This window comes from Anguilla anguilla, chromosome 6 (genome assembly GCF_013347855.1).
Source record: "Anguilla anguilla isolate fAngAng1 chromosome 6, fAngAng1.pri, whole genome shotgun sequence".
NCBI lineage: Eukaryota > Metazoa > Chordata > Actinopteri > Anguilliformes > Anguillidae > Anguilla > Anguilla anguilla.
Genome location: NC_049206.1, coordinates 54394577 through 54411373, shown reverse-complemented (window position 1 = coordinate 54411373; position 16797 = coordinate 54394577). Strand labels below are relative to the sequence as shown.

At 46.3% G+C, this 16797-nt stretch overlaps 1 protein-coding gene and 1 long non-coding RNA gene across 4 annotated transcripts in view; one reads left to right on the top strand and one right to left on the bottom strand.

The window, feature by feature from the left end:
- Positions 1-16797, top strand: part of rcan2 (regulator of calcineurin 2) — a 63230-nt gene that overhangs the window by 19811 nt on the left and 26622 nt on the right. The window contains exon 1 of one of the 3 annotated variants that reach the window (XM_035422052.1): positions 16006-16353. The exons of the other annotated variants lie outside the window; for them this stretch is intronic. Within the exon in view, the coding sequence (XP_035277943.1) occupies positions 16267-16353 (87 nt within the window). The 5' untranslated portion in view covers positions 16006-16266. Of the gene's footprint in view, positions 1-16005; positions 16354-16797 lie in introns of those variants that run through there. 3 annotated transcript variants of the gene reach the window in all.
- On the bottom strand, positions 1569-2734 carry LOC118229745. Its single transcript, XR_004765722.1, has 2 exons — positions 2606-2734; positions 1569-2226 (listed from the first exon to the last, which is right to left on the bottom strand). It is a non-coding gene; the product is annotated as an uncharacterized LOC118229745 (long non-coding RNA).

Here is a 16797-nt window from a genome sequence, read left to right as displayed (position 1 = left end):
TGCATTCAGTCGGGTTAATATAATATAGAATATACATATGCTGCAATTGGTTATGCAGACCCAGATACGCAAACACTTACGCACACGCATACAGGCAGGCCTACACACACACATACACACACACACACACACACATTCATGCAATCACACGCACATTGACAAATAAAAACACAGATATGCAATCAAGAGTGTAGATTATTTAGTATGTATAAGATATACGAAATCATATGTTGGCAGCCACTTGAATTCAGGAAATCTCACACCGTGTACAATGTGTTTTAGTCTTTTATTTATGACGGAATGTTTCAAACACACAAGTCATTTTTTTTTCATTTTGAGAGATCCATAAACCAGCATTCATTCCTAAAGATCGCATTTTTCTCCTCAGCTGATACCGCTCCAGAGCCTGGATGACAATCCAGATTGTTTTTCTACAAATCAAACAAATCATTTTAGCCTGGACAATGTAGCAACCCATTTTTAGTTTTTAGAAAGGCTTTCTGTGAGTCAGTAAATCAATAAGACACATAATATTATTTTCAATTTAGAGTTCCATTTATTATTTCCCTCTACAGACAGGGTTTTTTTCCCCTGAATGCTGCGACTTTTAAAGTACATTTTGTTCCTCCTGTCCGCTAAAAACAGAGTCGATACATTTTGCGAGTTCTTCACTGGATTTGTGGAATTAAAAGGTATCTAAATATAACTTCACGGTGAAGCTGTCGTAAATGAAATAATGAAAGAAATTGACAGCGATACTTTGTAATACCGAGACTCGGAGAAACGAGATCATCTTCTGATAAAGTATGTATGAGTGTGTCGATGTGAAGGCTTTTAAATCTCTTGGGGGCCTTGTCATGTTTTCTTAGTGTTTTCTCTGCGGCCTCCTCAAACACAGGGCTGCATGCATCATCCCTTGCTGAGGCAGAATGGAGGATGCTTATGCTAATGTGCATTTTCTCTTTCTGTTGTAAATCGACCCTCTTGTTACATCAGTTAACCTTTGAAGGAGGCAGCCTTGCCTGCCAGCAATGATAACCATTGAGGTCTTTTTTCGTTTTTCATTCTGTATCTATATACTAACGGTTCTCAACCCTGCTCCTGGAGATCCACAAGGTCTGCTTGTGTTCACTGATGCTCTTCACATAATTGATAAATTAGGGCATTCGACTACACTGATGACCCAGCTCCTGGTTTATTGAGTCTGAAACAATTGCTAATTTTGAGGTGACAGCAAAACCGAACCTACCCTCCCCAGGACCAGGGTTGTGGACCACTGATCTGTAGTGTGTTACCTGTAACCCCTGCATATGAATCCAAGACAACAGTGTCATGATTCCAGTTGGTTCCACATGGTGCAGGAGTGAAGGGAGGTGTGGCATTGATCCATTGTGATGTCACACGTTGAATATTCTCAGCTATTTGTCTGTTGATATGAGCTCTCCTCATGTCCAATAATGTGTGTGACCTTGATTCTGTACAGAAATGATTTGTATGCAGATCCCTGTTGAACTGCCGGGATTTCATTTTCAAGGTACTGGCGACAATGAAGACCCAGAACTCAGCTGCAGGTGGAATACTTTAATAATTCTGGTGTCCTCTGCTGCCATATTCCCCCGAACGGTATTTTCAGTCACATTTCAAAGGCGAAATGCGACAGCTGGAAGACAGGCAGGAAGCGAATGATAGAGAGGAAGCCGTCCAATGGCAGGATCAGACGCAGGACCGGCAGGATGGCTGTTTTCCGATCGGATCGGCGGACTTGCCGCGGCTGGTGCGGTCTGTTCGCGGCCGACGTGCTCTCGTCTCCGTAACTCACCCGTAACCCTGACCGCGCAGATCGGCGCGGCGGTGACTCACAGAGAGAGGGAGAGACGTTCATCACCGTGGCGACGTTTCTTCTCCCCGCTGCCCGACCTCGCGTGTCAGCCACGCTTCAGACGACACAGCTGCCGGCCGTGGCGTGTGGGGGGGGGGTGTGGTGGGGGACCGAGATAGCGATCACTCCCTCAGACGCGCCACCTGCGCCTTTTTTTCCGGCTAAGGCGCTGAAAGAGGACGGCTTGTGCCTTCTTTTCCCAGCATGCCGAGCGACGTGTCGCTCCTGCTCTGACACTGAACGGAAAGGAAGCAGGATTCCACAGATCAGGGTCTAAATCTCTACAGACCTGATGTAGAGTGTCCCGTTGGCAAGTCTGTCAGGATTTCCCCACACGACCTGGAACCCTGGAAAACATGGAATTCTAAAATTAAAATTATTTTTTTAAGTGTAATATTATTGGCCAAAACCGCAGGTTCCCTTGGTCTGTGATCACAATCTACCAGCCCCTCAAACCGCCCCCCTGTCTACGATCTCACTCTAACGGGACACACTGACACTCAGCAGAAAATTAAATTGGCAGTCGTGTGTTTACTGCTCTGTTGGAAACAGATTATTTAATCAATTTTGACTCCTTTTTGTTTGCAACTCAACTGGACCCGTAATTAAAATATACAATTACATTTTACGTGTTAACTAACTCCCACAGAAGTGATTTTGTAATAATAACATTTAATGCAGATTGCCCCGTTGTTTTTGAAATGTCACCCCCAGGTGCTATCTGACCGATCAAGCATCAGGATCTGCCGTTTGGTGCATCCGTTGAAATATTTATCCCGCTCGAATCCTGCTTGCCTCACAGCCACAGACACAGACGCTGGGATGTGAAGTGAGTGCGGCGTGCGACTGAACAGGTCCCCGCCGCATCGTGACAGATGATTCTGGAGACGCGGCGTGGCAGACAGCTGACGTCTCGGAGATTTAACAGCGCGAGCCGTCAAACGGGAGAGTCGATTAGGGATAGATTTCATTTGTCACGCTCCAGAGGGTTGACTTACACAGTACTGTACATACACTGATTTATTCATTTATTTTATTTTTTTAAAAACTGTGATACAAGGTTTAGATTGTAAATGAAAGCCGTGGAGAGTTGGAGAGACTTTACTTGGTTTTCGAATTTCATTTGCCTTGTCTGTATATATTTGTGGCTTGGGAGAAAGCTCAGTGGCACTAAAATCCAAAACTGGGCACATCTTTTCGTTTGCATTTTGGAATTTTAAATTTTTTAGAATTGTGCAATCTTTTTTGACGCAGTCAGCAAGAGCACTTGTTGACACTGACACAGGCCAGGGCGAACATGCTAGATGTCACTAGCTTAGCTTTACGGGCTGTGTCATAAGCTTACTGTGTGTGAATGGTGGTCCGTAGCCAAATGGTAGGTGGCTTTTGGTTTTGGTTCTGGTTATGGTTCTGGTTCTGGTTCCTTTAGGGCCGTATTGCACTTTTGAACGTCGCCTTGGATAAAAGCGTCTGCTAAATAAACGCAATATAATGTAATTACTCAAATCATTGGGGAAGTGAGAGATAAGTGCCGAATTTGCCAGTTCCATGCAGGAAGAAGTAGGCATTAAATTACAGAAGGCTGGGAGGGATCATTAAACAAGATCGTTTTAGCCAGAGCTTCTCTGTGCTGGGGTCTCCGGATTTTGAATCTGAATTTTGAAGCTGATGCAAAGGAGTAGATGTATAGGAATGCTCAGTTTTGTGTTTTCAAGACGATTGCGTCTTGAGTGCGAACTGTGTCTGTGTCAAAATCCCAGGCAGCTGCGCACCGTGAACGTCCCCTCCTCTAGAGTGCATCTTTATTGCATTCCATAAATCAAACAAAGAGAAGTACTAAGCTGTCAAATATTGACTCATAAATTCAGCGGCTTACAGAAGACCTTTAATCCCCCGCGGAAGAGTAATCCCTGCACTTAATCGATTCGCCGGGGCTAAATTGCGTTTATTTAAGGAAACGGCTTAATCCAAATATAACCCAACCTTTGTCATTTGCTTTGATTCATTTCGTGAGGACGTATTTATGTGCACCCCCCTCCCCACCGTACGCTTGTTCTCCTCTTTTAGAATGTTCTGTCATCAAAAATCTCCAAAGCCTTCCACATTTCAGAGCCCCATTTCTATTCTTGGTTCCTGGCGAAGACACACTGGGTCGGTATTTTATCATATTAATTTACCGGCGTCAGGGCAGAGCGGTTTGAGAACTTGCACATCCAGCAGATGGTTGATTCTAAATCCAGCACTGAACGGTGCGGTCGGCTGGCTGTACCTCCGCGAGTCAGTCAGCCCACACCGTACAGAGGCGACAGCACGTTTGGCGCTAAGCTAATTGCTGCGGCTTGTCTGTTATAAGGGCCAGTGAAGGTGTCTGGTGAACTGCCCGACAATCGCGCTTACTGTTTGCACCGAAGCCTTGTTTTGTAGTATGGAGTTCGGGTTTGTTTCAGAAGACGAGGAAGCGTGGTAATCGCATGAATCATTCATTATTTATTTGCTTGGCAGACGTCGTAATCTAGGGCAGTTAGGATCCATTTATACACCTGGGTACATTTACTGACGTAGTAGCATCCCAGCTAATGATCTCACGATGTTACTGCCATGTAGTGGCAATGTTATAACGTCTTAGCCAGAATGCTGAGGGATGCAAACACAGCTCCACCTGGGACTTTAACTTGCCACCTTAGTTACGTCTACTATAGTACCTTATGCAACAGCTTGGCTGAATACTCAATCTGATTGGCTGGGAGGTGAGCACTATTTTTGTACATGCCCAGCTATTCATGGACAATAATTACTTTTTTTGTCGGACATTGCTAGCAAGCAACCTGTTACAATATCATACTTGCAACAGTCTTAATGATCATCTCAATCACATCTCACATATGGGATGCGTCCATTGGCGGCTCAAGCATAGTCAGCTTGATGTCCATGAACGACTGCAGAGAGTAGCTAGTCTAGTTAGCGCTTGACTGTGTTTATAGTTTAGCCTGTTTTATATATATATCAGTCGTTGGCTAGCTAGATATCTATGCTAACAAACATGCTGTGATACCTTTTTGACCCAAATTCAAACTGGAATTTTAATATTAAGTAACGTCGGTGATGGCAGTATAGGGGTTGGTATACTTACTGGAATACTTAAGTAATGTTTCCACTAAAATGGAATGGCATATTTTGAAAAGGCTTGCTTCGTGCTGGTAAGCCGTTGTGTAAGTGGGATCATGGCCTCGGGGCTGGGCATTACACGGTCAGAATGCTCTTCGCAGAGAGAAACTGCCCTCGGCATTGCCTTGGGCAATATACTACCTCCGCGTCGGATCCCTTATGTAATCAGTATGCCTGTGATGTCAGTCATACGCTGGACAAATTAAACCATATTGTGAATATTCTGAGTCCCTGAAAAAATGACCCAATCCTGCGTTGGCTTAACCTAGCTAACCTACCCCCCCCCCCCCCCCCCAAACACACACACACACACACACCACCCTTTTCTGGCCTGCACACATGTAACCAAGGAAACAGCCTTCACTTAAATTAAGGCCTTTTCTCCCCCCTGCACATGACACATATTTTTCAGATTAGATTCGCTGACCTTGAGGACACATAGCCCCAGCGTCTTGCTAAAAAGCCTCAGCATCATCTTGACAATCGGACCAAATAAAGAAGGAGGTGGGGAGATGATGGGGGTGATGGGGGTGGGGGGGGGAGTGGGTAGGGGTGGGTGGAGGGGGGCGGAGGGGGGTGTTGCCAAGCGCTGCTGCCGGTCTGGGCAATTTTAGAGAAAGCTGGAGAAGGCTCTCTCTTCTCCGACCGACGCTGGAGATTGTTTTCGGCGGATGAATAATGGATGGGGTGAGCTGAATAAAAGAACGGGGAGCTCTTCGACCCCCGGAGGAGGGGTGACGTCAGAGGCGGGACCCAACGTCGGCTGTCACTCAGCCCGCCGCGGCCATTTTGGAGACGAGCGGAGGAGGGTACTGAGGCGATGGGGGTATGGGGGAAGGGAGGGGTGGGTGAGAGAAGAGATGAGGGAGGTCTATTAAGGCCAAGGTAAACAGATAGACAGGCAGACAGACAAACAGACAGACAGACCGATCTCCTCCCCTGGCCCACCCAGGTTGTGACCTATTCCCTGCCTGCTTCGCAGGCGCTCATTAATGTGCGAGTTCAGCGTGTTATTTTTGGTGGATTCATCTTCCGCATCACAGCGAGACGCCCCACACATAATCCACCTGCCTCGGGGAATCGGGGAGGCTTCTGTTTATAGAAGCACCAATAACTTTAAAGTAAGAAAAAGCCCTTCAGTAAGAGCCTCTTCTCTCAGGCACTTTCAGGTCACCAGCACTCTGTTCCCCCTGTAAAGACCAAAGCAGACGGCACTTGAAAAATAGAATCGAGACTTTGTTGTCCTTACAGTGTGGAAATTTGCCTTTGGCTTCACAGTGACTTAAAAAAAAAAACGACACTCCTTAACAGACGGATGGACAGACAGACTGATAGACACAGACAGACAAACAGACAGACGGATGGGCAGGCAGACCGAGACAGACAGGCAGACCGGCAGACCGGCTGACAGACAGACAGCATTAAAGCATCAGGAACGTCTTGTCACCCGGGCCCTAATCTCAAAGAACAACGTGCAAAGAACAAGGCTTAAAATATCCGCAGATAAAAAAATGTGTAAACGGCGCGTCCAGGATTGATCCTCTGTGCAGCGATGTGCCCGTGGTTCAGGACTGGACCCCGGCCAAGCTGGTGCCGACGGGTGTGCAGCTTCGTCCCGGGCGGCGCACGCCTGGTCGTGATGTCGCTCGAGGAGGGAGCGCTGCAGCTGGCGGGTTTGTGAGCAAACGGGACTCCTCTCCTCGAAGCGGGCGCCTGCAGACCCCCTGCTCTGGCCGCTCCATTACGCTGCCCAGGTTAGGACTGACGAGATCCAGGGCTTGATTTTGTTTGCGTACGTGGGCTTGAAAGGAGACCTTGAGCCCTTTACTTCTTCGGATGCCAGTTCATTGAAGAATAAATTACAGACGATAGCTACTAAAAGGGCTTCTATTCTGGGAATAGAATCCCTGATTTTTTTTAAAGATAATGTTTGACCTTCAGGGCATTCCAAGTCCCCAGCTGTCTGTCGTCAGTAACTTATTTTGTTGGGGTGGGGGGGTGGGGGGAATTTGGATTACCAGTTTATGGAACATTTTCTTCAATTATTTATTGGTCAGCACTGACCCTGGATGGCCCACAATGGTCAAGTTTGTCTACAAAGTCGGTATTTTACTAGAAACCCAAAACCCAGTTAATAGCTGTACTGTGTTTGTGTGGGAGTCCGGTACAGGGGGAGGTCTCCAATTTTGAAGGCAGTAAAAACAGAAGAGAAAACTGGTTACTTCTAGATTAGCTCTTGCTTGATACACGACAGGCTATATTATTTTACTGCTGAAAAAAGCACACCTGAACACTGTTTTCTTTTTAAGAACGGTTTTTGGTAAATATTGAAGGAGGACAAAACACTAAACCTATTCACATTAAAAAAAAACTGATTCCATCACCACCACTGTTAAAATGGACCTAAACACTATCAGTTTCTAACAATGTACAATAGCTATATTCTCTCTCACTTTCAGATAGCTTTTCTTCTGGGTCACTTTTTAATAATCAAATCCATTCAGGTCTTTTATATTCTGTTTGAATTAGGTTTGAAATGTGATATACCTTGCGTGAATGACGGTTTTTTTATTAAGAGCCCTGAGAATAATTATATTTTCCCAAAGGGGGGGTCTGTCATTTTTTAGTCATAGTCTGTATCCTTTTACAAATACAGAGAGTAGCAATCTTAAAAAGCAATTTTATTTAACTCTGAGGCTGTCCAAATCTTCTCTTCCATCCATGGCTTTTTTATGCATTACATTTTGAAATGCATTAAATATATTGTGCATGAAGAATACTATCTTCAGTTTTTTTGTTTTAAAGGGGTACGGTATCTACAAAATTATTATTACATTCATGTGAAATTTACTGTATAAATGAAAAAAATTCAGTTTTGCTTCTATATTGCCCTATTAATAATATTCATTAGTGTATCATTAATTTAATCTACAAAAACATCTTTATAACATGCATTATTTAGGGTTTAATAAATGTTTCCTGTAACAGTATGAATCTATACTGACTACTACATGTGCTAATGCATTGATATATGTGTTGTACCGATGTGTGCTAGTTGTTGTTGTCCTCTGAGTATTAGGATGTTTTCTAATTACTCAATTTGTACAGTTACTTAAGTTCTTCAAAGGGTACACTGGGTTATTTTTTAATAATTATTATTGTATACTTTTTTCCATATAGATTCATTTAGCATGATGATTCATTCTGTATCAAAGATATAACAGTATCTTTGAATTCCTGTCTATTTCTAATTGCTTGTGCCTATAATTAATCTAGTAGGCGATGCACTTAGAACTTAGGAAGAGGATAATTGAAAAATGGTTCACTGGGGAGTTTCCAAGTTCTCTGTAGCTTCATAATTGTTCAGTAGGGGCATGGATAGAATGGTAGAAATGTCTTTTGTGATGTCATCTGATAGTGTTCCAGAATGGGATGCGGCAGGTTAAATCCTCCCTCAGTTCTTTGTGCAGGGCAAGTATTTTCATTCAGAATTTACCCCCCCCCCCCCCATATGAAAGAGGCAATTCCAGAGTAGAAAATGGCTTTTTGTTGGTGCGATGGGGATGGCTTTAAATTTAATTAGGAGTTATTGTTGGGGTGGCAAGTCCAACTAAAGCTCCCATTCACAGTATAGCGATGAGCACAATGGCCTAGGATTGATTACTGACCAATGCCAGTGCTGAATTTGGCTGGAAGCTGCACACGGCTATGTGTAACTGGATATAAAGAATAACACCGGTCATTTTCATTTTTCAGTATCATCAACATATCCTATGATCAAACCCAAAAAAAATAATGTCCATGTTAATTTAGTGTCAGATAGAAACATTAACAGTTCTGATGTTTTCACTTACTGTAGCCTAATGGTTAGGCAGGTGGGGTTGCAGGTTTGATTCCCACCTGGGGCATTGCCTTGCACTTTTGAGCAAGGTACTATACTGAATTGCTTCTGTATGCAGCAGTGTAAATGGATTGTAAGGAGGTAAAAAAGTAAACTGTGCAAGTTGCTCTTGATAAGAGTGTCTGCTAAATTTCACTTCATCCAGGGCAGGGAGGAATACAATCAGCACTGCTCAAGAGCGGCCCCTCAAGGCCATTTACAGAACTGCAGCCTTCCATTGCTGAGATTCTGAAGCTAAGCTGGGGGACTGCAGGGTGGAAAAGCTGCAATGTTGTGCTGTGCACTTTTGGAGGAAGAACGTGTGGGTTGCAGGAGATAAGAAATAAATAGCAGGTAGTGTGTATATGCAACACACACACACACACACACACTCACACACACACACAAAAGTACAGCATAAACAGCATATACCCATACTTTACCCTGTGAGAGAGGATATTTCAGTGAAGGTGGAGGCTTGTATTTTGGTTGGCCATTCTGAGTTGAGAGAGAAAGAAAATATTGATATTATTATATTATGTTATAATAACATAGCCATATCATTCTGGAAATAGTTATTCTTCTACAATGTTTCATGGGAAATCTGACCATTGGGAAACATCAGATTTCATGCTGCTGAAAGTTTTTATTGAAAAATATATGCTTATTGATCAACCCAGATATCTAGCTTGCTTTGTCTGCTATTTGAATAATTTAATTTAATTATTTGAATGGCTTTGTTTTCATTTATTGATATTTATCTTAAGTTTACCTTTTTGGTGTTCTGGAAAGTTGGAAGTATTTGTTTTTTCTAACTGAAAACGTTAACGTTTTGAATAATTGATGGGGTGAGAGGTAAGAGAGTACATTCAACATGATGTATGAAAATTCCAAGGACTGAAGGTTTTAACCGTATCGTGCGAACACAAAACAAAAAGTGGCAAATATTTTTTTTGCTAAGTACAGCTTATGCAGCAAAGTATTTATAAAGTATGTGAAAAATCTGAGAAGCATTGTTCATCTTCAGATGATAATTCACCTCACTGTTAACACGATTATTCTGATCAGTTACAATGTGTCCATATTTATACACAGCCCGGCCCGGTTAGCCCCATCTCCATGTAACCTGCCGTTGTTGTCCCCATCCCGACGTGAGTGGCGAGCCTAACGACAGCCCTGGTGTTCAAACTGCGTGGCGGTGCGGCGCTTGTGTACGCCGCGGCCGTCCCGCGAACCGTCGCCGTGGCGCCGCGGCGCATCTCCTCGTCCGGGTTAATGACAGAGCCGACGCGAGCGTTCCCCTTCCCCGCCGCGTTCCTGCTGCATCCCGCGTCGCGCGTCACCCACCCCCCCCCCTCCCCGGGCGGTCTGCGTCTGCGCTGACGTCAACGGCAGCCTTTTTCGTCAGCGAGACCCGCGCTGCGGCGTCTTCTCATCCCCCCCCTGCCGCGGCGCCCTCCGGTGGTGGGGGGGGGGGAGGCGGCTGACGTCCTCTGCCGGGGTTGCGCGCTGTGTGGACGTCAGGGCCCGCTGGCGCTAGCTGGCTCGCATTAGCCTACGCTTCTGCGTGTACACCCCCCCCCCCCTTTTCCAGAGCCTGTCTGTGACAGAGGTCCTCACTGCAGCTGCTGCTGCTGCTGGATTGGTCCCTCGGGCAGAAGCCGCTCTCGAGCTGTCAGGTGACAGGGGCAGGGAATGCGGAATGGACGGTAACCGTGCAGCGAGTCGTATATATATGCAAATCTGGAGCCCCCCGTGTGCGCAGCGCGTTGTGTAACCTTCCTCTCTCCTTGGCTCCGCCCACCCTGGCAGACTGGCGGCCTGCTGCCATGGCAGCGGTGCCAGTGTTCCGCAGCTCCCTCAGGCACCTGGGTAGCGGGCTGCCTCTCTGCAGCAGCCATGTTTCTTTCTCTCTTTCTCTTTCTCTGTCCTCTCCTCTCTCTCTTTCTGTCTCTCTCTGTCCCTCTCTCTCTTTCTCTCTCTTTCTGTCTCTCTCTGTCCCTCTCCCTCTCTCTCTGTCTCTCTCTTTTTCTCTGTCTCACTCTCTCTCTCTGTCCCTCTCTCTCTTTCTGTCTCTATCTGTCCCTCTCCCTCTCTCTCTGTCTCTCTCTTTCTCTCTCTCTCTCTCTCTCTCTCTGTCCCTCCCCCCTCTCTCTCTCAGGCTGTTTCCCTTTTTTTCCTCACTCGTTCCCTGTTTTTCTCGCTCCTTCACTCTCGCACCATCTTTCTCTGCTGGTGCCTCCATCGTTGGAGAGGGCCAGGAGCACACAGATCCACTCCTGGAGGGACGTTGCAGTCACTCCTGTTCCATAACAAAGTCTCTAAAATGGTTTGTTTTGTGTCATTTGCTTTGAACGTCAGTGCTGTGCGTGTGTGTTTTTTTTTCACAAACTGAAGTGGGATGAGTAGAACAGCATGTTAGAGTGTGCTTGGTCTGAGTGCTTGTTGACCTCAGGAAATGCAGGCCAGGGCTCCCCGTGTCATTCTCCTGTTTGTTGTTTTTATCCCACTCGAGAGCTCTGTAATCAAAAGGCCCAAGTGTTCTGCCTCAGGTCTCAGGCCTGTGCAGCGGACTGGCCGGCGGTGTGAGCCGGTCTCAGTCCTGTGATACCCAGGCCGGCTAGCCTTTGAGAAACGCGAATACCGTATGTGCGTTTGATCTTTTTCGACTGAGGCGAAAACTGCGCAGCGAGGACCAGGAGCCGTTTTTTTTTTCGATGGCTCGTTTCCGTTGCCGCGAGAACATCTATCACGAGCTCTCCGTTCGCACAGCGCTGAACAACGGAAAAAAAACGGGCTTCTCTGAGGCGTCCGCCAGGCTGATAGAGCGGAAAGATTGCCGTCCGCGCTGAAACGGCGGCCAATGGAAGCCTTGCGTTGGGAAGCGAGCAGTAATCGCTGTGTTTTGAAACGGCTTACCACAGCCACCTCCTGCGCCGCTAAGGTTGCGCTGGCAGGAGTTACACGCTGTGCCTGCCATCGCGTGTGTGTGTGTGCGTGCGTGCGTGTGTGTGTGCGCATGCGTGCGTGCGTGTGTGTGTGTGTGTGTGTACATGTTTGTGTGAGTGTGTGTGTATGTGTGTGTTTGTGCATGTGTTTATGCGTGTATGTGTGTGTGTTTGTGTGTGTGTGTGCGCGCGCATGTATGTGTGTGTGTGCGTGCACTTGACTACTGGTGGTTGTTTTTGTGCACACCTGATGATGATTGTGTGTCTGTGTTGTTAAGAACTGTGCTCCTGTTAAGCGGGGAAAGATAAGCGTGTAATCGGTATTGAATTGAGGGTGGGAGGGTTTTCCTGGCGACAGCCGTGATTGGTCAGGTTTTGGAACACTTATCGATGTATTGACAGATATGCTCCACCAAGTTCTTTGGAGAAATTTGCGGGCTCAAGGGGTTATTGTTTTGCTCCATCATAGATTTTCCACTTACATCTTCAATAACACAATTTTCTATCATTACGTGCTTGAAAGGCTAAATTGACTGGGTTGTCTTATCTAATCAAGGCTGTCTGGACATGGCTAAACTTGTTCCTATAACACATGGTTACAGTCTATTGATGTTTTTGTAAGGGCTAAAATGAGCAGCTGATTATATAGAGCAGTTTATTTTTAGTGGAAAATATAACTTCCTTGAATGTCTTTTTCAAAAGCACTAATGGCAGTTCTTTTAAAAAAAGCATTTAAGTGGTTTTACCGTAATCAGGAAAATCATTGTCGTACCAAGCATTTATAAATCATAATGTTATGGTTCAGTCGTTTGGTTTGATATTGGTTTCTCTTTCTTTTTGATAGAATTTTCAAATAGTTCAAAAAATTTACGCTCTGAACAGATGAAACTATGCATGTTAAATGGGCATTGCGCAGTAAAGTGCTTTTACCCCCCCCCCCCACAAAAAGATCAACACTGTGTGACATTTCAGTTTAAAGAAAAATTGCCGAGCCGCGATTAATTCATTTCACCCCCTTTAAATTTGAGCTCTGCAGTCATTTTAATCCCCTCTGCGAATAAACAGTCCTTACATTCCATCGGCTTGTACACTCTGCTGGCCTGTGCTGCATCAGGCCAAACGCCGCGGCTCGCCCCCGAACCCATTACCGCCATGCCGCGCATACCCAGAATTCATAAACAGTCGCTTGTAAGTGGGTTTACACGATGAGACGTCCCCTCATTCAAAGGCTGCCGGCAATGATGCTGAGTGTGAGTGTGTGTGAGTGTGTGTGAGTGTGTGTGAGTGTGTGTGTGGTACAGTAAATGGGTCCCGATGTGCGGTACGTGGGGTGTGGAGCGTTTGGTGGGTCCGAACGTGCGCTGGTGACCCCCGGCGGCTGACTTCGTCCGCCGGTCGGATTTTTGTGTGGTTTAAAAATCCCAAGCAGGATGGGTGGTTTCCGGATTGCAGGAGCCTGTACAGGACCTCCTGTTCAACCTGCCTCCCCCCACCCCGTCGTCCCCCCCCCCTCCCGAAGGAATGCAAATGGTATTCACTGTGCCGGCAGACAGAGAGAGAGAGAGAGAGAGAGAGAGAGAGAGAGAGAGCAGGATGCAATGATAAAACAATGATGTCACCTCACCTACCCTGCAGCCGCACCCCCCTCCCCCCCATATATAATCTGCCACCCCAAAAAGGCTGCTCTCCGGACTGAATTTACCTCTTGACCGGATCACTGAACTGATCGCTGCTATTCTCATATTTTTTTATCTCATTCTTCTTATTTATGTGTTTATGTTTGGTGTTTTTGAAGAACTGACCTCACGAGCATTGAGTGTGTGTCATCGTTGATGTAGCACAAAGTGGTGTTTTATACAGATCTTGGAAAAGTGTGTAGTGTGGAAGCACCTCCTGCAGTTACACATTGTGGTTTCAGTGCCACTGTTAACAGCACGTACGCTCAGTACTTGGTTAGATGATATCCGCAGTCACTCGCCTGTACACATTGTTCACGTACAGAATTATAAGGCGAAGCACAGCCCAGGGCGCTGTCTGTGACTCCCAGTCAGACTGACACTTGTGTAGAGCCCCGCCGCGAATGATAAGAGGCCATAGCCTCTCATTTGCATACTCTGACATTCTATGATTAACCGTTAACGGAAAGCGACGGTTAATGTCAGTTGGAGTCCGATAAGGGAATTGGAGTCGGATACATGAATAGTGATTAGAGGATATTCACCCGGTCCCCTTCCTGGGTCACACAGGTAAGGCTGTATGCCATTCGTTGCTGTCTGGATGTTTCAAACATTTGGCGCATTGAAATTTGTAATCTGATTTTTAAAAACGGAAGACAACAGCCACTTCCCATACATGACGCTAGGCCCATCAATAATGGGCAGGTCATTATGTTTTCTAGGTATCTGGTTCCACATTGCTTTATGTACTCTCAGAAAAAAGGGTCCTTTGGCTTGTCCTCATAGGGGAACCCTTTTTGGTTCTTTATGAAACCTTCTATGGTCAGTGTGAAAAATGTGAGAGCTCCCAGATTGTACAAACCATTTTGTCTGACAAAGAACCCCACAAACTAGGAACTAGATAGGGTTCCTCTAGGGTTCCTCTGTGGACACAGAGGAGTCCTTTGGAACCCTTTCGTCTGAGTGTTGTAGATACGTGAGGGTTTAGTTTAAAGTTGAATGCGTTCCCTTGTGATGCTGTTGAGGACTACGTAGAGCATGTTGCTCTAAGGGCAGGCCTGACTTGCTTTGAGTGGGGCCAGATTAGCTTGTTTTACGCTCCAGCAAAAGAAAGTTCCTCCCATTGATCTGTCTGGCAGTCGTGGATTCGGCTGTTCTCCAGCTGTGGAGGGGAGGGGTGGGCTTGAGCCCTTTGAGTTTTTGTACTGAAAAAGAAAGCCCGAAGGCACACTTAGAACGGAACTGGGCCTTCAACGCACCTGTGCGAAAAAGTCATCCGTCTTCTGTCTGGCACCGGCGAGATGAATCTGCTTTGTGCCGCGCCGAGATCATTTAAGGCTCTTGGCGGCCATCTTGCTCAATTACAGACCCGAGCGAAGACGCTCGAATGCTAACAAATTGCCGAGAGGGAAAGGAGAGCTCTTTCAAAATAACAGTCCTTTTCCCGGCAAGGAGAGCAGAATTCAAAATTTACGTTAGCATTAGCGTTGTTTTGTCGGTTTGTATCATGCTAATTCAGAAGCTCTGAGGTAAATGTAGTGGTTTATTTCTTATCGTCAATTTGAATTTGGAGGAATAATATAAATCTTTTTTCGTTTAAATGGAATAAAATGCAATTTTTTGAACACTTGAATAACACTTGGATAGTTGAAGGGGATTTTGGTTTCCTAGCATTCTGTTGCAGAACATCTGTGTAAACAACCTCACGATGCCCGACCTAATTATCAGCAATCACTCGCAATGCTTTTGACAATGCTTTGGACTTGTCATGTCGCTGCAAGCTGCGAACATACAGCGAACGACTGCTAATTATGCGCAGCCATGTAACATACGATCCAGGCGAGATGGGGCCGGATCAGCTTGTTATCCGTAACCTTCAAAAAGAAAATTGGTTTTTAAATCCATCGGCTAGACAGCTACGCGCTCAATCTGACTTTCAGCTTAAAACAAACCGTTGTGGAATACTGATGAATGATAGCATGAATAATTACCAAACATCCCCAGCTGTAGTCTTCTAACAAGCTCACATGCCGCTGCAAAAAAATAAATAAAAAAATTAATGAAAATAACCGCAGCTGTGACTCACACCACTCTAACAGAAGACAGCTTGGGATGTTTCGTACTGAAATCAGCTTTGGCACATAATCATTTTCAATTTTCTGCACTGCATTACTTCCAGTGGAAAGGAAGACAAGAATGATGGAGGGCAGAAGGGAGAAAGAGTGAGCGGCTTATAGGGAGAGAGAGAGAGTGAGATAGTGAAAGAGGGGAGAGAGAGAGAGAGGAGAGACTCAGGGAGAGAGATAGAGAGAGTGTGAGAGGGGAGATAGAGAGAGCCAGGGAGAGAGTGAGAGAGAGCCAGGGAGAGAGAGAGAAAGCAGCGCTGGCTGATGTGATGTCATTGCGCAGAGAAGGAAGGGGGGGGGGAGAAAAGGGGAGGGAGGGGGGCCGGGCTGGTGCTCTGTTGCTCTGTGGCGGGTTTTGCTTTCTTGGAGCAGATCATTGTGACGGCCTGAGCAGCCGAGGGAGGTGTGGAGAAAGAGCGCTCTCCGGGGAGAAAACAGCGGCCACGAAAAACAGAACGCACGCACAGCGCAGCAGGGTCGCGCGCTCCGTCCGTCCGTCCGTCCGCCCGTCCGCCCGTCCGTCTCACCTCGCCCCGGGGCCGAGCCCTCCCGCTGACCGCCGCCGCGGCGTAACCAATCCCTGCGCAGGAGCATGCCGTCCCGAAGCGTGGACTGCGACATGACCACGCTGATCGCCTGCGTGGTCGACGTCGAGGTGTTCGCCAGCCGGGAGGTCAAGGTAGGTGATTGGCTCCCATCTGGCTGGACCCGCTGCGCGGTCGCTTCGCGTGTTTTTTTTAAATTTTTTATACTGAGCTGCCTCCGGTGCCCCCTCAGCTCTTAAAGACAGCTGAACACACGTGTAGTTGCGTTTGTTCAGCGCAACAAGAAGCAATGCACCGCAAGTTCTTTTCTCGGTCTGTGCTGCTGCAGTGCCTTAAATAAAAGCTTTATGCTAAAAAGATTGCTGTGGATTACAAGCACAAAAAAGGGTGTTGTTCTGACTTAGGGGGATGACAGAGGAGAAGGTGCTCTTTCAGACAAGCACAGACTCATAGAAGTTTTTTTATGTGTGTGTGAGAGCGTGTGGCAGAGGTAAAACAGCTTGCGAAGCAGGTAAACCTGTGCTTAGAAACAGTTCTGCTTCTATTCATTTGGTGCTCTCGTGTGAACTTAAATAGCT